Source organism: Myxocyprinus asiaticus, chromosome 15, assembly GCF_019703515.2.
Source record: "Myxocyprinus asiaticus isolate MX2 ecotype Aquarium Trade chromosome 15, UBuf_Myxa_2, whole genome shotgun sequence".
Classification (NCBI taxonomy): Eukaryota; Metazoa; Chordata; class Actinopteri; order Cypriniformes; family Catostomidae; genus Myxocyprinus; species Myxocyprinus asiaticus.
In genome coordinates this window covers 14,517,939-14,540,683 of record NC_059358.1, presented here as the reverse complement: position 1 = coordinate 14,540,683, position 22,745 = coordinate 14,517,939, and the positions used below count along the sequence as shown (strand labels likewise).

At 37.5% G+C, this 22,745-nt stretch overlaps 2 protein-coding genes across 2 annotated transcripts in view; one reads left to right on the top strand and one right to left on the bottom strand.

Annotated features, from left to right (window-relative positions):
* Window positions 1-114: 114 nt before the first annotated feature.
* Window positions 115-10,085, bottom strand: LOC127452945 (28S ribosomal protein S15, mitochondrial-like). The gene is made up of 8 exons (XM_051718855.1): window positions 9,834-10,085; window positions 4,670-4,732; window positions 3,887-3,962; window positions 3,656-3,704; window positions 3,435-3,519; window positions 3,288-3,346; window positions 760-951; window positions 115-492 (listed from the first exon to the last, which is right to left on the bottom strand). The coding sequence occupies exons 1-8, from the start codon at window positions 9,988-9,990 to the stop codon at window positions 376-378; spliced, it is 798 nt and encodes a 265-aa protein (XP_051574815.1). The 5' UTR covers window positions 9,991-10,085; the 3' UTR covers window positions 115-375.
* Window positions 10,086-16,825: 6,740 nt separating this feature from the next.
* LOC127452931 (SH3 domain-binding protein 5-like) overlaps window positions 16,826-22,745 on the top strand; it is a 46,476-nt gene continuing 40,556 nt past the window's right edge. The window contains exons 1-2 of the mRNA XM_051718822.1: window positions 16,826-17,147; window positions 17,606-17,668. Coding sequence (XP_051574782.1) covers window positions 17,064-17,147; window positions 17,606-17,668 — 147 coding nt within the window. The 5' untranslated portion in view covers window positions 16,826-17,063. The remainder of the gene's footprint in view (window positions 17,148-17,605; window positions 17,669-22,745) is intronic.

Below are 22,745 nucleotides of genomic sequence, written 5' to 3'. Positions count from 1 at the left end.
TTCACTGTATATATGCAAATGTGTAATGTGTGACAGAATAAAGGCTTCTTCTTCTGAAACTATTCTGATATAATTAACAGTATTTAGGGGTAATGATAACAAAAACAAGCCAAATGAATTATGAGGTCTTTTATTTGGTGTATCTACAAAAGACAGATCTCGCTTCAAACACTTGTTTTGTCATGTGGATAAGCAAATAATGACAACATCAAAACATTTTCTAGCAGAGACATCATGTGACGTTGACCTAGATGATTTTCTTGGTATTTCACATATGAATCAAACACTGAGAGAACATATCAGATTGCCACCCAGATGCTCTTCTGGATTTATCAGAACACAGTCAGTACTGAGTTCTCAGAAGGACGATCTTGTCTACCCAGCAGATCCTTGTGGTTCTGTGGACCCTGATTCTGTCTCCTCTTCCTTAGCCAGAGCTGCTTTCTGTTTCTCTTTCTGCTCTGCTCTTTGTTTCTGGACTTCTTTAAAGACCTGTAAGAAAAACACACAAAATAAGGAAAAGATGAACTAAAATGATTACAGAAATGAGTTTCATTCTGCTCTCTAAAGAGCATCATTTGTATCTCATTTGGAAGAGCATGGCTAGCAAGCAGTGCCAGGATTAAGGGTTTGATTCCCAGGGAACACACAAACTGATGAAACGTATACCCTAAACGCACTGTGAAGTGTCTGCCAAATGCATAAATGTAAAATGCTTTGAAAATGCTGAAAAGAAGCACTGCTAGCTGTGAATGTTACCTTATTGCAGAAGGCCTTTTTGGCCAGCCAGCGTCGGGTGACCCGTCGATAGTATTCAGGAGGAAACGAGTAAGTGATGCCAAGCTCTTGGCACACCTTCTCGAATGCATGATATCGAGTTCTTCTCAGAAACTTGAGCTTTTTCTTCCTAATGTCAATGCTCATGAGCATCCATCTTTTGTTAGCTTTATCCTGATCAAAGGGGGGTACAGTATATGAATACATAATGAATATGAATACAGTTGGAATACAGTATGATCTATTTAAAAAAAAGTTTTTTAAATAGATTAAAAGAATTATGAGCTGAATAACAATGTAACAGTTATGCAGAATATGTTTTATTTCACAAATTTCTTTAAATAATAATTAATAAAATTTACATTGTCCCCACAAAGTATTTTGGACACTTAAAGGAATAGTTCACCCAAAAATGTACATTTTCTCATCACTTACTCCCATGTCATCTCAGCTGTGTATGACATTTGTTCTTCTGAAGAACAAGGATTTTTAGATTATTTTAGTAAATGGTGACCAAAATTTTATGAGCTCCAAAAAGCACATAAAAGCAGCATAAATGTAATCCATATGAATCCAGTGGTTTAATCCATTTCTTATGAAGCGATCCAACCGGTTTTGGGTGGGAACAGAACTCCTTTTTGAGCTATTAATCTTGACATCAGCACTCTTCTTGGCAATCATAAATTCAAGCTGGATTACACTTCCTACAGTGCTTTCTAACACTCGGTGCATGTTTTAAGCATTAGAAAATGTAATCGAGCTTGAAATCGTGATCGTGCCTTAAACCTCATTCACACCACAAACAACATTGTCACTTGGTGTTGCTAGACTCTGCAATAGACCTTTTTCCACAGACTGTGATGACGTGTTTCTGCCTTATTTAGCAGTGTAAATCTAGCAATTTTTTTTAAGTGTGTATTGTTTTATATTACCCTGTAATTAGTTTTAAAAACGAATTACCACAGCTGTGATGGGTTTCTGTTACAGCTGCTGAGAGTGTGACAGTCAATTTGGCATCTTCTCCCATCTGACTGTCTTAATCCACCGCTCTTTATTTTTTTTCCTCCTCTTTTTTCATTCAAACATAATATTGGGTTTTTTCTTTTGGTCTTGGAGCAATGGGTAAGTGAAAATAATATTTGCTGTGATCTCCCATTCACCGCTGTCGAAGTTTACCCTGCAAACGTTTACTTCCGTGCTCCAAAAACATCTGTGTCGCTGGTGGGCGTTCTTACTGCTGTTGCTTTAATGTTATTGGTGGACTGCACATCTGGCCATATAGTAGCTTTGGAAATTCTGATTACAGACTATACTGCCGGTAAAACCAAGATATCATTCCACTTTGACAAGGAATCAGTTCAATTGCTTCTAAAAATTAACATTTTGCATGAGAGAGTGTTTTTATATAATCAGCAGCCGTGCTCAATGCATTATTTCCATGTATGTGGTTACAGACAAAAGATAAAGAACAGTGAAATCGATCACAGAGACTTTTAACTTCTCCATCTTCCATGCACTTGCTTGCACTCGACTACAGTATCTCACTCACTGCCTGGAGACGGATGATGTGAGCTCCTCTGTCTTCACCCTCATTGGTAGTCGCTCGCGAATGTCGCTCGTCATTTGCATAAAGTTACAATTTTCTCAGCTTTGTCTTGTCGCTCACCTTGGCGATCTCTGTAGCCAATGGTCACTGCAGCTCGTTTCGCCAGAAGTCGCTCTGCTCTCATTGACAATAAATGGGATTTAGACGCTTTGTTGCATGATGTCTCCAGCGGTGTGAACGGAGTTTTAGAGACTGCAACGGCAAGTGAAAAGGGAGTAACTTTTTGGTCTGTTCTCAAAGAAAACTGATTGGATTTCTTCACAAGACATGGATTAAACCACTGTTGAGTCATAAGGATTACTTTTATGCTGACTTTGTGTGTTTTGATCACCATTCACTTGCATTTTATTGACCTACAGAGCTCAGATATTCTTCGAAAAATCTTTGTGTTCTGCAGAAGAAAGAAAGTCTTCCACATCTGGAAGGGAATGAGGGTGAGTAAATGAGAGATTTTTCATTTTTGGGTGAACTATTGCTTTAAGTCACACACTTATTACTAACTTCACTTTTCTGAGCTATTTTCCATTATTTTTATTCAACTGGTGTCAACGTCATATTTAGTTTGGACTTAATTTTGAACAGCACTTTTTTTTATATATATAATTTGAACCTAACAAAGTTCTTTTTGTGAAATGTTTTGCTTGAAAAGTGTGTTTGTGCTACATTTCTTTACAATAAGGGCCACTCGATTTAATATTTTGTTATATAATGCAAATTTTTATCAAGTGTGCCTTAAGTATCCAAATATTTTTGGGGCTACTGTATACGCTTTATTTACTATTGAACATATCGGTGCAAGCACAGGATATCCTGTTTCTCTGGGGGTTTGAATCAAATCGAGGAGCAAAATTCTGACACCTTTACTGAAGGCAGAATAAAGACACAAGTGCTCAAGTGTTTATACCTTGGGGTGTTCGTGCAAGTGCTCTTGGAAGTTACGTATCCTCGCTGTCAAAATCGCCACTGTAAAGCAACCGAAGACATTCCACATGTTTGAGTCATCTTCTGAGATTCCAGGATGGTAAAAGCAGTGTTAAATATGGGAACTTACCCTTGACTTCTGTTGAGCTGCGGTCATTCTCATCTCTCCTCACCTTTGCAATAAGCTGTTCCTCTTTTATTCGCAATTTTTCGCTCTGAGGACAGACGTTTATTTATACTTTAAACACAACAGTTCTTAAATGACATTACAGGCAACTACATAGGATAAACATGAACCACTGCTGAGACTATTCTTTGATTAACATGCAAAAAGGAAATGAAAACCCATACATGATTTGCAAACTCCAGTGTAAGCAGTTTCTTCACCACATCGTCAACCCTGCAATATGACATCATATAGTTAGTGTTCTGCATTTGAGCATTAAAAGAAAGGAAGTCTGAAGCAATCTTCCACTACCTTATCCCACTTGTACCAAAAAAATAAAGCAAGTCTCAGAATGACTAAGGCAACAAATTGGGATGAGTAGGTCAAAAATGGAGAGTACAGACAGAAAAGCATACGTTTGCGCAAGTGGGACGGATGCATATTCAGGCTTTAGCAAGGATGGAGGCAAGTCCTGAAGCTGACTTGGGAATTCTGTGAAGAAATTGTGAAAATTAGAGCCAAAGACTATAACCAACATTAATTATTTAATTGGGTCTTTAATTAGGCCTAATTAATTGACTCCATTTTAAAACCAAGGCCCTGCAGCAGTAGGCATTGGCAAATTTCTATTAGGTACACACACGCAGTTCCCACACTTTTTGAACGAATTTCCAGTTTTTTGCGATTAGTGGATAATGATTTTTAAAAATCAATTAAATTCAGACTCAATTCTTTAGAACAAAAGTAGAAAAATGTAAATTTACAATAGAACTTTCCATTACTTTTCCATAGCCATCTTTACACTGCCAAGGTGGCACAGAATCTGCATTTAAACTGGCATTTAGATGCATTTATATAAAGGTATTTATACAGAAATTACAACTGCATACATAATATGAAATTAATGTTTTAAATATGAAACTAAATTATGAAATATAAGCTCTATCATGACAAAAACAAAGTTTAAGGCTGCTCTGAGGTGGGTTAGAGCAGGCTTAATTTAGACTGGCTTTTACACTGCATTGCGTAATTTTAAGCAGGTACAGAGCAGGATTAACTCGACTGTGTAAAGATGCCTCAAGAGTTGTTTTTTTAATATCCATGACTTTTCTAGGCCTGGAAATCACAATATTATAATTCCCTACCATTTCCAGGATTTCCATTACCATGACGTATATAGCTCCCTAGTTTTTCCTTACCTTGTTTCTTTCTAACTGCCCGAGCATACCGTCTCACTGGTTGACCTGGAAGGGTTTCATCACCTGAAACAAACATCATAGTCATAGATATTCATTAAGTGACTTTGCATTTACTTAAACACACAATCTATAATTGCACAAAGAACACTGCCAGAAGCAAAAAATCATATGGGTTTGGAACAACATGAGGGTGAGTAAATGATGACTACTATCCCTTTAATAACTAATGGCACAAAACACTTTAAATAAGGAGACTAGTAAAATTTTGATTTGGCAGTCATAAGGTTGTATTTTCACTCTCTTCAGACACGTCATTGATGCTAGTGTGTCAAACAGGGTGAGGGTGATCTGGTTGGCCACATCCTTCCCGCACACCCACTAAAGGCAAAGACATGTCTGATAGACTGTCATGATACCTCCTGTCCAAAAAATCAGCTATCATCAGAACCAGGTAACATTAGAGGAGTTTTGAAAGTGTTTTTAGACTTCATCATTCAACCTCTTAATGACAAACCACCAGTGTGGTTATTAAAGGTTCATCCAGTTCCCTCAAAATGAGAATTCTGTCATTTACTCACCTTAATCTTGTTCCAAACCCGTATGACTTACTTCCATGGAACACAGAAGATGTCATTATGTTAGAATTTAATTTTTAGATTTGAGTTCAGCTTTTAATACAATGAAGATAGACATTCTCTTGCAGAGATTACTTGAGTTACGGGTGAATGGAGGCCTCATCTGGTGGATCAGAGAATTTTTTTTCCAATCGTCCACAAAGAGCGTTCATTAATGGTAAATTGATAAAGACAACTATTTTGAACACAGCTTCACCACAGGGAACCATATTGTCACCTTTACTATTCTCACTGAATACTAATGAATTTAAAATTCAGGGTGCACATTTTAGTTTCATTAAATATGAAGATGACATGGCACTTGTCTGCCTTTTGCATGAAGGAGGAACAGAAATGAATAATCTTTATTATAATAACGTAAATTCCCTCCAGATTCGGCGTCGGTTGAATGCACTTGAGATTAATGTGAATAAAACCAAAGAATTAGTTGTTACAAGCAAGAAGCAGGAAATCTCTGAACAAGTAGAACCTTTAATACTTGGTGCGCACCCTGTAGCAATAGTTTGTAGTTTTAAATATTTGGGAACATTTATAGATAGTTATATTAAATTTACTGAGAATACAGATTATGTTTTTTTTTTAAAAAAAAGCAATGCAGAGACTGCATCTTATTAGGAGGTTAAACCACTTTGGTGTAAGTAAAGACATTTTAGAAATGGTTTACAAGAATCTTGTCTATAGCATTGTCTTTCAATATTACCATGTGGTATGGAAACCTGAGCGTAAAAAAACAAAGCAAAGTTGTCTACAGCTATTTATAAGACACGGAGGCAACTAAATGATATATGTACACTACCGGTCAAAGGCTTTGAAACACTTACTCATTCTTTATTTTATATATATATATAGATAGATATTTTTTTTTTTTCTTCACATTTTAGGATAATAGTAGTCATCAAAACTATGGAATAACATAAATGGAACTATGGGAATTATGTTGTGACTAAACAAAATCCAAAATCAAAACTGTGTTATATTTTAGCATCTTCAAAGTAGTCACCCTTTACCTAGAATTTGCAGACATGTACTCTTGACATTTTCTCAACCAACTTCTTGAGGTATCACCCTGGGATGCTTTTTAAACAGTATTGAAGGAGTTCCCATCTATGTTGGGCACTTATTGGCTGCTTTTCTTTATTATTTGGTCCAAGTCATCAATTTCAAAACCTTTTTATTTATTTATTTTTTCTTAAAATTTTAGTTTTATAATGAAATAAATTAATATGTTGACACAATTATATTTTTGTATACAAAACTAATTTTAAACATACGCCTTCAGATCAAAAGATTTTTAAGATCACGAGAAACATTTCAGTCGGTAGTGTGTATGTATGTATATATATATATATATATATATATATATATATATATATATATACACACACACACACACATATATATATATATATATATCTCCAAAGTAAAACGAAAAGCTTTGGTGATTATAGAGGATCTTACCCTTACTCTACACAGTCACTTTCAGTTATTACCCTCAGGGAGGCATTTTAAACCGCGGGCTATCAAGAATGTGTATCAGATGTCATTTGTTCCAAATGCTGTCAGACTATTAAATGCATATCTGTATGTGTGTAGATATGTGGGTGGGTATTTGAATATGCCTGCAGAGGGTATACTTTTAATGGATCATAATTTTTTTTTTCTATGCTGTTTTATGTGATGTGCTGGTGTTTATACTGTCTATGGTGAAGACAAATTTCCACATTGTGGATAATAAAGTCACTGAACTGAACTGTGTCTGAGAAAGTGTAGAGATGTCTGTCTATATATGTTGTACTACCTTACACGTTTACTTATAGTTTGTGTGCATACTTTACTACCACTGCAGTCTGACATGTGGACTTGGAGTTTAAATATACCAGTAATATGCAGACAGTTACATCTGAACTTTAAGTATTGTGTGTACGCAGTACATTCTGAAGGAAATCAGTGATGGGTCAAAGAAGGCTAAACCAGTGACCTAGTTACCTAGTTAGTTAGATTACTAAGAAAAAGACTTTCATACACTTGAAAGAAACATTTGTAAGGACTTACAAATCGATGCTAAAGAAATCTGCTGTTCTGTCCATGATTCTGCGAATGTAAGTGATTCTGAATTACAAATTAATTCCAGTAGGGCATCTGACTTGCAGCATAAGTCGCTTTGGAATAAACCATCTGCTGAATTGCCACTAATTAAGACTACTTTTTTTTTACTCTTGTAAAATGGTATGGACCATGACCAATAACTCAAAAGGTTGTAAGTTGAAAACCCCATGTACTGTCAAACCCAGGTTGCTCCAGTGGGACTACCCCTTTAGCCATGTCAGAAATTAACTTTTTTTAAAAAGTTAAAAAAAAAATTCTAACACAATCATAAGTGCTGTCCATGTATGTCACAGTGTCTAAACTCATTGCTAGAGAGTCAAGGAAATAATTTCATGAACTATGTAAAATGTTAGATTAAAATAATAAATCAAATAGAAAAATTCAGTATGGGGTCATTTAAAAAAATAAAATTTTTGCCCCCTCATTTTAAATATCTGGGGCATTTCTTACAAGTGCACTGTGAATCACATAGCATAAGAAAGCATCTGCTAAATGACAAATAGTAACTACCCACAGAGGAAACAAAGATCAAGGTCTATCAAGATAATGGTTAATTTAAAATCTCTCTGGCATCCTACACACTCTTTGCTGTCTTAGCAAAGGATATAGTGTAAAGTGCATGTAATGTGTTTGAAACAACTATTACCTACCTACGCAGGCAGCAAAAAACACAAGTATCTCACAGTCCAAAAAACACACTCATAAAACTAGTGGATTACTAACAATGGAGTCAATGAGTCAAGAACTACGAGTAAAGCATGAGTACAATTAAAAACTGAAGTACTTGAAATGTAATTATTTTTGGAAGAATAGCAGCAAAATTACTAAAGTTTTATTAGCGTTGAGCAGATTATGGGCATATTATTATATTAATGTGAGTAGATTCTATCCCTTACTCATATAACTAATTTTATTAGCAACACCAAATTAGACCCACATGTGTTAATTTTCTCACATTGCTGGGACATGACAACTCACATTTTGTCATATCACTACACGCTCACACAGAGGTGCCAACCATCTTTTGCTCATTTTCTCAACTCGCTCTCTCTTTGTCTCTGATGTTATCTGTTTTAGTCCTTTAAGACTTTCTTTCTAAATTGTATTCTTTACTATCCTTTAAAAATAGCCTCAGAGATATACAATACTTCAGATTGCTTTGACATGTTTGTTTGTGTACTGTCAACAAAACACATAATCCTTTTCATTCAGTTTGCTTATATATTCATATATCGATAAAATATAACAAACTTTAAAGCTGTTAAAGAATGTCATTTCTGCGATTCTAGCGACTGCAAAAAAAAAAAATATTTTTTTTTTAAAGTGCCACAGACACAGTGCTTAAAGTTTTAGAGAAAATTAACCTATGGATGGCTTACTTACAGTTGTCTCTGCATATTAAGCTGGGATAGGAGAAAGTATTTTAACACAGAAAAAGTTACATACTTCAGCTTTAATTTCACTTATCATATTTACACTTTTAAATGTATAGGTTATATTTGGGAACCCATAGTAAACTTTTAGAATGTGCTGATATGCTTTTCTTAAACACTTTCCATAAATCAGTACAGACCTACAATTTACAAATATTTTTGTAAAGGTTTAACTCAAGTCAATTGTGGACATTGGTTCCACACAAAGAAAACAAGTTTTCTAAATATTATATTAAAATGTACGCTACTCAAATACTTTGTGTGGCAAAGTGACTTCACTTAAATTTGATCTGTCCAAATACCTCAATTTAACTTGGCAGCCTGCTGCTAGCTAGCAACAGTACACATCTGCATATTACCTATATATATATATATATATATATATATATTTGTACAGCATGGCAATTGCTGCTGAGGGTTTACTGATCCCCAGTCAGTCATTATACTGCTGATGATCTCTCAGTATTTGCTTCATAATAACAGCATTTAAACACTGATATTTCAGTATTATTTTACCAATCCCCGACCTATACATTAGCTCCATTTTTCTCAACAATGGAAACCACTAAAATGATATCACTAAAAACAAAGGGTTTGAATCTGAATCGTTTAAGCTCTTCAGGCTCGTACTTAGTAACGCTGTAAATGCATTAGGAAATGCAAGTGAAAAGGACGGTAGGACTTGCTCGCAGTAACTGGGATTTTGGAGCCCTCTGGTGGTTAATACGGTATCCACACACACTAACTACCTGAGAAATGTCGGTAAATCTCATCATCCTAAAGACAACCATGTGGGCAACTATGGGCTAATATGATGAAAACTCCAGATGAAGCTATTAATTTTGTCTCTAAATGGGCTAATCCATTACTAGCACTAGCACTCAGACTGCAGTCTCCTCTCAAATGTCTGTAATAATATAATGTAAATATTAGGGAAATCGTTTTTAAATTGAGCATTAGAGATGCTGTGTCGAAAAGGTATATTCTTACCTTTATATTTACTTGCTAACGTCCAGTTCATATATGAGCAGCATTGAGCCGCCTGTTTGAATCCCAGTAAAGTACTATTGCTCTGCTTCACGCTTGAAAATACGCTGCATGTCCGTAAACCCAACGCCGCAAATTGAAGAAAGTTTTTTAAAACCATTCTGATTATATATATATGAATTTCAGTTCATTTGTATTTGCTCTTGCAAAACGCATTTGCCCCTTCAGCTAACGTGAGTGGCCATCTTTAAACAGACATTAGTAACTGCTCAGAAAATTCTATGCAAGTTCAAGCAATCGAGTCGAGATAGCATCGATCAAGCCTGCATATGCATTGACAAGAGTATTGCAGTGCAAGGTGAGAATTTGTGTTAATCTAGATGCATTTTGTTTTTGTTGCCTTAGGATCTGGAAGGCATTGACTACTGTTCTTCACTATCTAATACTATTATCTGGGCTTCTATCACACATAAATAATAAGCATTGCACATAATTTGGTTTATGTACCATATTATTTCATTCTACTGAATGATTTATATATACAGCTCTGGAAATAATTATCAGTTTCTCTGGATTTACTATTTATAGGTATGTGTTTATAGGTATGTGAGTAAAATGAACATTTTTGTTTTGTTCTATAAAGTACTGACAACATTTCTCCCAAATTCCAAATAAAAGTATTGTGATTTAGAGCATTTATTTGCAGAAAATGACAAGTGGTCAAAATAATTAAAAATGTGTTTTCAAAAGTGTTTTCAGACCTTGAATAATGCAAAGAAAACAGGTTCATATTCATTTTTAAACAGCACAATACTAATGTTTTAACTTAGGAAGAGCTGCTTGAATTTTTGCACCAGGAATGGCATAAAGTCACCCAACAGCAATGTGAAAGACTGGTAGAGAGCATGCCAAGATGCATGAAAGCTGTGATTGAAAATCAGGGTTAGTCCTCCTAATATTGATTTCTGAACTCTTCCTAAGATAAATCCAACACACTCTCACGACGAAATCGTCAGGATTCGTACAACTTTTCTAAATTTGTCTAATTCACTTGATATTGTGCAACTGCACTCGTTTGAATTCCTACGACTTTCACTACAGCCAATGACAAAACATTAGTATTGTGTTGTTTAAAAATGAATATGAACTTGTTTTCTTTACATTATTCGAGGTCTTTACTTTTTTGTTTTTTTGACCAATTGTCATTTTTTGCAAAATAAATGCTCTAAATGACAATACTTATATTTGGAATTTAGGAGAAATGTTGTCAGTACTTTACATCATGATGGCGCTGCGGATGGCCACCTCGGTGTGGAGCGATTCTATTGTTTTGTTGTTTTTGTTTATTGGTCCTGTGTTTAGTAATCTTTTCCAGTCAGTTTTACCAGAGACGAACTGCTGAACATTCGACAGCATATACCAGTCAGTCTTTTCCTGGATTTTGAATATTTGGATGTTTTGTTTGACATTTTAGTCGGAGGCGCGGCTGTGTTGTTTAAACGTGCTATGAGATGCAGGCGAGGGAGACGAGCAGGCGCACTGGTCAAACTCCGTCGGCGTAGCTTTCGAACAATGCTGCCGAGCATTCATCTAGCGAATCTCCGCTCTCTCCCTAACAAAATGGACGAACTACATCTCCTCACCTGCACAAACAATGACTTTTCAACCTCTGCTGCCTTGTGCTTCACAGAAACCTGGCTGAGTGAAGCCATACCGGACAGCGCGTTACATCTGCCGGGCTTTCAGCTGTTCAGAGCGGATCGAATCGCGGAGTTAACGGGGAAAATTAGAGGCGGTGGAACATGCTTTTACATCAATGAAAGTTGGTGTACAGATGTAACAACGTTAAAGAATTTGTGCTGTCCTAATTTGGAAGCGCTCTTTATTAACTGTAAGCCTTTCTACTCGCCGCGGGAGTTTTCCTCGTTTATTCTGGTGAGTATGTGTGTTTGAACACAGCGCTGCAACAGCTGGCTGATCAAATCACAAACACAGAACAACAATACCTGGACTCAGTTATTATTATTCTTGGGGATTTTAACAAAGCAAACCTCACACGTGAACTGCCCAAATACAAACAGCACATTATGTGCCTAACCAGAGATAGAAATATACTGGATCACTGCTACACAACAATAAAGGATGCATATCGGTCTGATCCTAGAGCAGCTTTGGGACTCTCTGATCACTGTCTGGTTCATCTTCTTCCAACCTACAAACAGAAATTAAAATCTGCTAAGCCTGTATTAAGGACTGTAAAGAGATGGACCAACAAAGCAGAGCTGGAACTAAAAGCCTGCTTTGACTGCACTGATTGGAGTGTTTTTGAGGCTGCAGCCACAGACCTGGACAAGCTCACAGATACTGTGACATCATATATCAGTTTCTGTGAGGATATGTGCATTCCTACTAGGACTTATTTAACATTTAACAACGACAAACCATGGTTTACAGCAGAACTCAGGCAGCTTCGTCAGGCCAAAGAGGATGCTTACAGAGTTGGGGATAAAGTCTTGTACAATCAGACCAGGAACACACTGAATAAGGGAATCAGAGTGGCTAAAAGAAGATACTCTGAGAAGCTGAAAAACAAGTTTTCAGCTAATGACCCTACATCAGTGTGGAGTGGCATGAAACAACTTACGAATTACAGAACTCCTACCCCCAACCCTGTAGGGAACCAACAACTGGCTGACGACCTGAATGTGTTCTACTGCAGATTTGAAAGGCCCAATCTCACACCCCACACCCACTCTGACCTTCACTTCACACCAACACCTCCTGCAACCCCCCTCCTCCCCTCTCCTGCTACTCAACCTGCACTTAAGATCTGTGAAGATGACGTGAGCTGCGTCTTTCGGAAACAAAGGATAAGGAAAGCACAGGGCCCAGATGGCGTTTCACCTGCATGTCTTCGATCCTGTGCTAACCAGCTGGCCCCCATCTTCACACAGATTTTCAATAGATCACTGGAACAGTGTGAAATCCCATGCTGCTTCAAACGTTTCACTATCATCCCCATCCCAAAGAAACCAAAAATCACAGGACTAAATGACTACAGACCTGTCGCCCTGACATCTGTGGTCATGAAGTCATTTGAGAGACTGGTGTTGGCCCACCTGAAGGACATCACTGGACCCTTTCTAGATCCCCTTCAATTTGCTTATTGAGCAAACAGGTCTGTGGATGATGCAGTCAACATGGGATTGCATCATATCCTGCAACATCTGGACAGACCAGGGACATATGCAAGGATCCTTTTTGTGGACTTCAGTTTGTCATTCAACACCATCGTCCCAGCTATTCTCCGGACTAAATTACACCAACTCTCTGTTCCCATGTCTATCTGTCAGTGGATTACCAGCTTTCTGACAGACAGGCAGCAGCTTGTGAGACAGGGGAAATTCACTTCCAGCACCTGTACAATGAGCACTGGTGCCCCCCTGGGATGTGTGCTCTCCCCACTACTCTTCTCCCTCTACACCAAGAACTGCATCGCCAAGGACCCCTCTGTCAAGCTCCTGAAGTTTGCAGACGACACCACTGTCATCAGCCTCATTCGAGATGACGATGAGTCTGCATACAGAAGGGAGGTTAAACAGCTGGCTGTCTGGTGCAGTCAAAATAACCTGGAGCTGAACACGCTCAAAACAGTGGAGATAATTGTGGACTTTAGGAGGAACACCCTAACACTGACCTTCCTCACCATTCTAAACAGCACTGTGGCAGCAGTGCAGTCATTTAGATTCCTGGGCACTACCATCTCACGGGACATGAAGTGGGAGACCCACATTGACTCCATTGCGAAAAAGGCCCAGCAGAGGTTGTACTTCCTTCGCCAGTTGGGGAAGTTCAACCTGCCACAGGCGCTGCTGATACAGTTCTACTCAGCGGTCATTGAGCCTGTCCTCTGCACTTCAATAACTGTCTGGTTTGGTTCAGCTACGAAATCAGACATCAGAAGACTACAAAGGACAGTTCGGACTGCTGAGAGGATTATTGGTTGCCCCCTGCCATCCCTTCAAGAACTATACACTTCCAGAGTGAGGAAAAAGGCTGGAAAAATCACTCTGGACCCCACTCACCCTGCCCACTACCTTTTTGAACTGTTGCCTTCTGGCCGATGCTTCAGAACTCTGAGCACCAGAACTGTCAGGCACAGGAACAGTTTTTTCCCCCAGGCTATCCATCTCATGAACAGTTAAAACAGGCCCTTTGGGCAATAATTAAAGTGCAATACACAGCTTTGTCTTTTTATATTATCCAACATATCCTACCTCTTCTGCCATTACATTCCCTTGCACTGTACATAACCGATTTGTATTTAGATTTGCACTACGTGTGTGTGTGTGTGTGTGTGTGTGTGTGTGTGTGTGTGTGTATATGTGTGTGTATGTATGTATGTGTGTGTGTGTGTGTGTGTGTGTGTGTGTGTGTGTATATATATATATATATATATATATATATATATATATATATATATATATATATATATGTCTATTGTGTATTCTATATATACTTTTTTCTTTTCAATATTTATCTATTTTTTTTATTACATTTTAATTATTTTTTAAAAGTCTTGTTGCTGTTTTTGTATTGTTGTGTACTGGAAGCTCCTGTCACCAAGACAAATTCCTTGTATGTGTAAGCATACTTGGCAATAAAGCTCATTCTGATTCTGATTCTGAATAAAACAAAAATGTTAATTTTACTCAAACACATTTTGCAATGGTCTCTTAATTTTTTTTACAGAGCTGTATATGTGTGTGTGTGTGTGTAGATGTATATCTTTAATTACTGAACATTTAATGTATATTCTGTAAATAAATGTTTACATTTTATTTTTAACCGTCATCTTCTGTTTTTTTTTTTTTTTTTTTTTTTTTTATGTCTTTAGATTTGGGGACCCAGAGATCCCAGTGATTTATGCCTAAAAATTAAATTATTTAGAAATTTAGAAATTAAACTCATAAAACTTATTACCTTATTAAACTGTATTATTTACCCTGCAATTTATTTTACAATGCTCTCTCTCTCTCTCTTTCTTTCTCTCTCTCTCTCTCTCTCTCTCTATATGAGCCTATTTCAAAATTTAAGCTTTTCAGTTTCATAACAATACTCCATTCCCTGCCAAATTCAATTATGTTTAACAAATTTAAATATATACACTATATTGCCAAAAGTATTCGCTCATCTGCCTTTAGATGCTTATGAACTTAAGTGACATCCCATTCTTAATCCATAGGGTTTAATATGACGTCGGCCCACCCTTTGCAGCTATAACAGCTTCAACTCTTCTGGGAAGGCTTTCCACAAGGTTTAGGAGTGTGTTTATGGGAATTTTTGACCATTCTTCCAGAAGCGCATTTGTGAGGTCAGACACTGATGTTGGACGAGAAGGCCTGGCTCGCAGTTTTCGCTCTAATTCATCCCAAAGGTGCTCTGTCGGGTTGAGGTCAGGACTCTGTGCAGGCCAGTCAAGTTCTTCCACACCAAACTCGCTCATCCATGTCTTTATCGGCCTTGCTTTGTGCACTGGTGCGCAGTCATGTTGGAACAGGAAGGGGCCATCCCCAAACTATTCCCACAAAGTTGGGAGCATGGAATTGTCCAAAATCTCTTGGTATGCTGAAGCATTCAGAGTTCCTTTCACTGGAACTAAGGGGCCAAGCCCAGCTCCTGAAAAACAACCCCACACCATAATCCCCCCTTCACCAAACTTCACAGTTGGCACAATGCAGTCAGACAAGTACCGTTCTCCTGGCAACCGCCAAACCCAGACTTGTCCATCAGATTGCCAGATGGAGAAGCGTGATTCGTCACTCCAGAGAACGTGTCTCCACTGCTCTAGAGTCCAGTGGCGGCGTGCTTTACACCACTGCATCCGACGCTTTACATTGCACTTGATGACGTATGGCTTGGATGCAGCTGCTCGGCCATGGAAACCCATTCCATGAAGCTCTCTACGCACTGTTCTTGAGCTAATCTGAAGGCCACATGAACTTTGGAGGTCTGTAGCGATTGACTCTGCAGAAAGTCGGCGACCTCTGCACACTATGCGCCTCAGCATCCGCTGACCCCGCTCTGTCATTTTACGTGGCCTACCACTTCGTGGCTGAGTTGCTGTCATTCCCAATCGCTTCCACTTTGTTATAATACCACTGACAGTTGACTGTGGAATATTTAGTAGCGAGGAAATTTCACGACTGGACTTGTTGCACAGGTGGCATCCTATCACAGTACCACGCTGGAATTCACTGAGCTCCTGAGAGCAGCCCATTCTTTCACAAATGTTTGTAGAAGCAGTCTGCATGCCTAGGTGCTTCATTTTATACACCTGTGGCCATGGAAGTGATTGGAACACCTGAATTCAATTATTTGGATGGGTGAGCGAATACTTTTGGCAATATAGTGTATATATATATATATATATATATATATATATATATATATATATATATATATAATAATTATTATTATTAAATATTACTCAAGTCAGTTTCATGGAATTGGTGTGTGTGTGTGTGTGTGTGTGTGTGTTAGTCTGTTCTGACCTAGTCAAAAACCCAGTGGGCTGAGATTATTGGTCATTATTGGCTTTAACCTTCTGGTGTATCACAAAGTAGGCTAGGTATAAACTTTTACTTGAGATGATTGTTATCCTAGTAACATTGTTTCTGTTTGGGATCAATTTGACCCTTGAAAGAATACATAATTTTTAGATAGATAGATTTATTATATATCTTAATGTAAAATATATTGGAAACGTTGTTCATATAACCCACCGCCTAGAGAACATTTTGGAATTGGATATGTGATGAAGATAAATAATGAAAGTAATTGGAAAGGTATTGTACAGATCGCTCATGTCATTTTCAACAATTTGACATTCATAGAAAGAAAGAAAGAGAGAGAGAGAGAGAGAGAGAGAGGGGGCGGGGACACACTTAACCTTGTCTTCATGTCTTGTGTACGGCACAGTTGTTTGTGTGTGGGAGGGATTCACCCACCAAACACAGCGCAGACATGCGGGCACGCGTGCGTCTCCTCATTTCTCTTTTAATATAAAGAATCCGTCCAGTGTGTGGGAATGATCTCGGCGATTAATGTGTAATATCCTCTATACATGACGCCTCTGTAAGCTCATATATTTACAGAAATCACCAGCCGTTTACGTTGTAGCACAGGAGGCAGTCTCTTTGTTCAGCTTGTTCTGCAATAGAATAAAATAAAATGGATTGCACAGACAAGGACAACAGATCGGACGAAAATTTTGAATCACCCGAGGAGGAGGAGGAGGTAGATCCGAGAATTCAGGTAGACTTTGCCATGTGTGCATGTGTTGCATATGTGTTTAACCATGTTAATAAGAGCAAATTACATGAATTGAGCTGTCATTTATGAAGAAATCTAATTCAAATCTGTTTTATCATCATATTTTGGGTCGCGACTTGGCGTTGCATGTTGATCTCTGTACTGACGGGTAAATTAGTATTGATTTCTTCGCCGCAACTTGCCTTATATTAACTGCGCGTTTGCGGGGCCACTGAATGCGTTCCGATGCCCCAATTGTCGCCCGTTAGTGTAGGCTACTGCTGCTTTAGATAAAAACCAAACGACATTGTTAAATGAAGCATCCACAGGTCTTCCGTCTCGACATCAGATATGCCATCAACCAATTTGTATCTAATATCTGCGCTGCTGAAGTGTAGAGGATACAGAATTGACAAAAATAATTGAATATGTCTCTATCACTTTCCTAATTTTTCTTATAGGGAGAGCTTGAGAAGTTGAATCAGTCAACAGATGACATCAATAGATGTGAAACTGAGCTTGAGGTATGGCTGCACAATACAGTATCCACAAGCTTGCACTGCATGCATGAATGAGTGATAGAATAAGTAAATTAATAAATGATTGACTGAATGAATGTAAAGCTTAGACATGTTGAGAAGAGAATGTTAGCTAATGGCCACAAGTATGCTTAGATATTTCCAATTTATTTGACTTTTTCTTTATTTTTTTAATGTCAAACACAAAATTGGAATATTTTTTATGTAACCAAATTATAATTACTTTAACAAACATAAAAAACACACAATAAATGAATATGCATAGCAAAAATTTAAATACAGCTCCATATTCTAAGAGAATACCATCTAAATGGGGCCTGGATAGCTCAGCGACTGGAGTTCGTGAGTTCGAATCCAGGGTGTGCTGAGTGACAACCAGATTGGCCCGGTTGCTAGGGAGGGTAGAGTCACATGGGGTAACCTCCTCGTGGTTGCGATTAAGTGGTTCTCGCTCTCAATGGGGCTTGTGGTAAGTTGTGCATGGATCGCGGAGAGTAGCATGAGCCTCCACATGCTGGGAGTCTTCACGGTGTCATGCACAACGAGCCATGTGATAAGATGCGTGGATTGGCGGTCTCAGAAGCGGAGGCAACTGAGACTTGTCCTCCGCCACCCAGATTGAGGTGAGTAACCGCGCCACCACGAGGACCTACTAAGTACTGGGAATTGGGCATTCCAAATTGGGGAAAAAAGGGGATAAAAAAACAAAACAACAAAAAAGAATACATCTAAATACCTTCATAACCTACTAAAATATGCTTTCTTAATACAAAAATTCAGGAAAATTATGAAGAATGTTTCCTGTTCACTTAATAAGTGATCTGATTTGCAGTGCCATATCTGCACTTCTATATATAAATATTTTATCATAGGTAAATTGTTAATAGAGGTAATCTATCCCATTTCTGGATTTTGTACCCTGGCACACCAAAGAACAGAATGTGTTATGGTGTCTGGGTTATTCAATAGAGTGTTTCTTGACTGGATCTTATATTCAGTGCCTTTTTAAATCAGTGTTCAAAAATAGTGAAATAATTTTGTTATTCACACACTGGAAAAGGAAACTTGAAGAGTTTTGACTTTTAGCCCATCATGTATAACTGTCTAGTTTGGATAGGTTTCATTCAAATGACAAAGAATATGGTGTATTGATATTTCATGTTGAGCTTCGTGATACGCAAATATTGTTTTTTAGGAAGAGAATTCTTGGTTGAGTCAGGAAGATTGCAATGACACTGTAAACAAACAACATGTTAAGACAGACACACTCAGTCATGTGGCCATTTTGGTCCCACTGTCCCAGATTCTGCTTGGTTCATTGTTTGGGCATGTCCAAATGCAATAATTTAATAAGATGACTTTGCTTGTCTATCGTCGGTCTGTGGGTCAAAGACAGAGGCTAATTTGCTGATTTTTTTGGGCAATAGCAGTAATTAAATAATTGTATATGTTTCCTTCTCCTGACACTTTATTATTCACAGGGCTTAAACATGACTCTTTATTGTGTCCCTTATATTTAAATGTCAGCAAGTATGGAGAGAATACAATCAGATCTTTTAAGATCTTGAGACAAACTCCAAGAATTTTGAGTCTTGATCTTTTGGTTGTTGTCTCTAGGTCTCTCAAGACCACATAAACATGAATTTGATTTATAGTAAGAATAAAGTGGGACACTAGAACTATATTGGTGGATGACGTGCTCATCTGATTCTTACACCTGGAGAGTTTTATAGACCTCATACGTCCTTATCGCCCATACAGAACATGGCTTCTGCACCAATGTGTTTTAACATAAGGTATCATTAAATGTTACATTCAGATATCTTGTGTTCCTGTAGCTCAACTGGTAGAGCTTAGCACTAGCAACACAAATGTCACAGGTATGAATCCCATGTAATGTGCTTGCTGATAAAAATGCAGCTATATTATAATTTAGGTAAAAGCATCAGCCAAAAGCATAAATGTCAATGTCAAGCTTCTTAGTTTGTCTTTTCACAGCAACAGGACATGTTGTTTGGCGGAATGCTGTTGGGTTAAAAAATTACAGTAGTCCATGCACAGACCTTCTTGACGTTGTCTTGATTAACTCTGATGTTTGTTTTGAGAACTCATGACTGAGCCATTCGGAAAATTTATGTTGCTTTAACGTCAAAGGCAGGTTGCACCTCAAGATGGACTTGTCATGTTTGAACTCTCGATCGCATGTTGTTTTCTTTTTCCTGGAATGTGTTTCTAATCCAAATAATCAGTGTATGTTGTGTTTTGACGAACAAGGTCTGATTTTATGAAGAGAAAATTAAAATTGAATTATATTTATGAAAAAGCATGTTTACAACTCAAGCGAAAAGAGTATTTTCATTGCGTGTTGTAGAGCTCTTTATATGTCTTCTTGCAAATCTTATTACAGATAAACAGATTTTTACTCCCTTTTAATGTGTAGCACAGACTTTCAAAGTAATTGACCCACATGCAATGCCAATTTAAATGATTTAAAGACCATCTATTTTTCCAAGGAAGGACATTAAACTTAAGAAGCTGAATAGCCTTTTAAAGAACCAGAGGGATCTTATTTTCCATGTATAATTCTTAGAAGAGTGTCCTATATTTAGGTAGTCACACAACCTCCCTTGTCAGCAAGTTTGTTTTGATCCTTCAACTATCGTTACTTCCAAATAACTCATGATTTCAACATACAATTAATCAATGTGGTGGTACCTTCAAATGGATGTTTGTGCCGTCTCATTAAGTTGTCTTTGGTAGGCAAGATGTGTTTGTTAGTATGTACTTTACCACTTTTGATCAATGGATATGTTCAGAATAGCATGATATTAGTATTCATACTATTTCTGTAGTAAGAATACTGTGCAGCATGCCAGTTATCTGAATGGATGGAGTGTTCAATAAAGCGCAACAGTGTCCACCCACTTTTTCAGCCATCTTGGTTCCGGATGTATTTTTCCCATTCAGTTCTTCCAAAGACTTTTCATTAAATCCTTCATAAAGAGTTTTAAGCCATGAATCAAGCCAATCAGCTCAGAGGTGAATCACAACATTACAAAAAAGATTTTTATTTTTATTTTTTATATTGGATGGAAAAACGACGAAGGTACAAGACTGTGTACTTACCTTTTTTTATGAGGGCATGAACCACAATCCCATGAAGCATTGCGATTGACATAATCAAATATAAAACGATGGAAATATATAAAACTATTGATTTTTACTTTGTTCATCGTAAGTATAGAAACAATATACTTTGTTTATTACGAAAAATTATGATATATACAAATTAGGGCTGTGAATCGATTAATCACTTACAGAAATTGCAGTTTTCTGTGATTAATTGTGATTAATCATGGTTAAATTGTGGTATATGATACATTAAAACAAATCATCATCAATATATTTACTTTATACTTTGTGTCAAAGAACTTGCAAGAAATTGGTTAGTAGCAGATGCCCTAACCCCGCCCCCTTGCACCCTAATAAGGCTGAGTAGCTTGCCAGGAACAACTCAGGATACCTTTCTCCTATCGCGTGATGTTTTAGGAAGTAAAAAAGAACAGACACTGTGTTAATTGTGTTAATTTTATTACTCATAGAAATGAACACTTTAAATTTCACACATTGAAGGGAGACTGACTCGTTTGCTTCTTTCACAGTGCGTCATTGGAAAGTTTGGTGGCTTCTGGGCTTGTTTGGTGGGCTTTTTTGGCTGCAGTTCACTGATTGGTGGATTGTTCTCTGCTGGACCATGGATAGTGTAGTTGTTCACCAGGAACTCCACTATGAAACACTATTTTTAAACAATGAAGTTATTACGGGACTGATGGCTACAACAGAAGCATTTATCGGTAAAAATCAATTCGTCTATAGAAAATAAATGGGATTTTTAGTTCCGGAACCAAATGTCTTGGTTACTTTCGTAACCTCCGTTCCCTGATGGAGGGAACGAGATGTTGTGTCGATGTTGTGACACTAGGGGTCACTCTTGGGAGCCCCAAACTCCTCTGATCTTTGAGAAAAGGCCAATGGGAATTGCTGAGTGGAATTTGCATGCCACTCCCCCGGACATACGGGTATAAATGGAGCTGGCTTGCAACCATTCATTCAGGTGTTGTGCTGAGCCATTTCAGTGGGTAGTTCAGTGTTGTGGCAGGAGGGACGCAATGTCTCGTTCCCTTCATCAGGAAAAGGAGGTTATGAAAGTAACAAAGACGTTCCCTATCTGTCACTCACTCGACGTTGTGTCGATGTAGTGACACTAGGGGTTCCCAAGAGGAAGACACTGCGGAGACCACACCATGCCCAAAGGGAGGGTAGTGAGTGGAAATGCGTCACATGGTCACATCGAGCTGAGTCGGCAGTGCCGCATGTGGAGAAGTCCCCGTGGTAGGTCGTACCCAGAGGGGACGAAGCTCTACAAACACGGCGACCGGTGGCAGAGGGGACTCTACCTGCATTATTTAGCTGTCCTTTGCCCCTTTGTGTCTTCTCATTCACACAACAGCCAAATCAGAATCAGAATGAGCTTTATTGCCAAGTATCCTTACACATACAAGGAATTTGTCTTGGTGACAGGAGCTTCTAGTACACAACAATACAAAAACAGCAACAAGACTTTTAAAAAATAATTAAAATTGAATAAAAATAGATAAATATTGAAAAGAAAAAAGTATATATAGATTACACAATAGACATATATATATATAATATACATACACATACACGTATACATATACACATATATAATATATATATATATATATATATATATATATATATATATATATATATATATATATATATATACACACATACATATATACACATACATACATATATACACACATACATACACATATACACATATGAATATATATACATACATATACATACATACATACATACATACACACACATACGTAGTGCAAATCTAAATACAAATCAGTTATGTACAGTGCAAGGGAATGAAATGGCAGAATAGGTAGGATGTGTTGGATAATATAAAAAGACTAAGCTGTGTATTGCACATTCATTATTGCTCAAAGGGGCAGTTTTA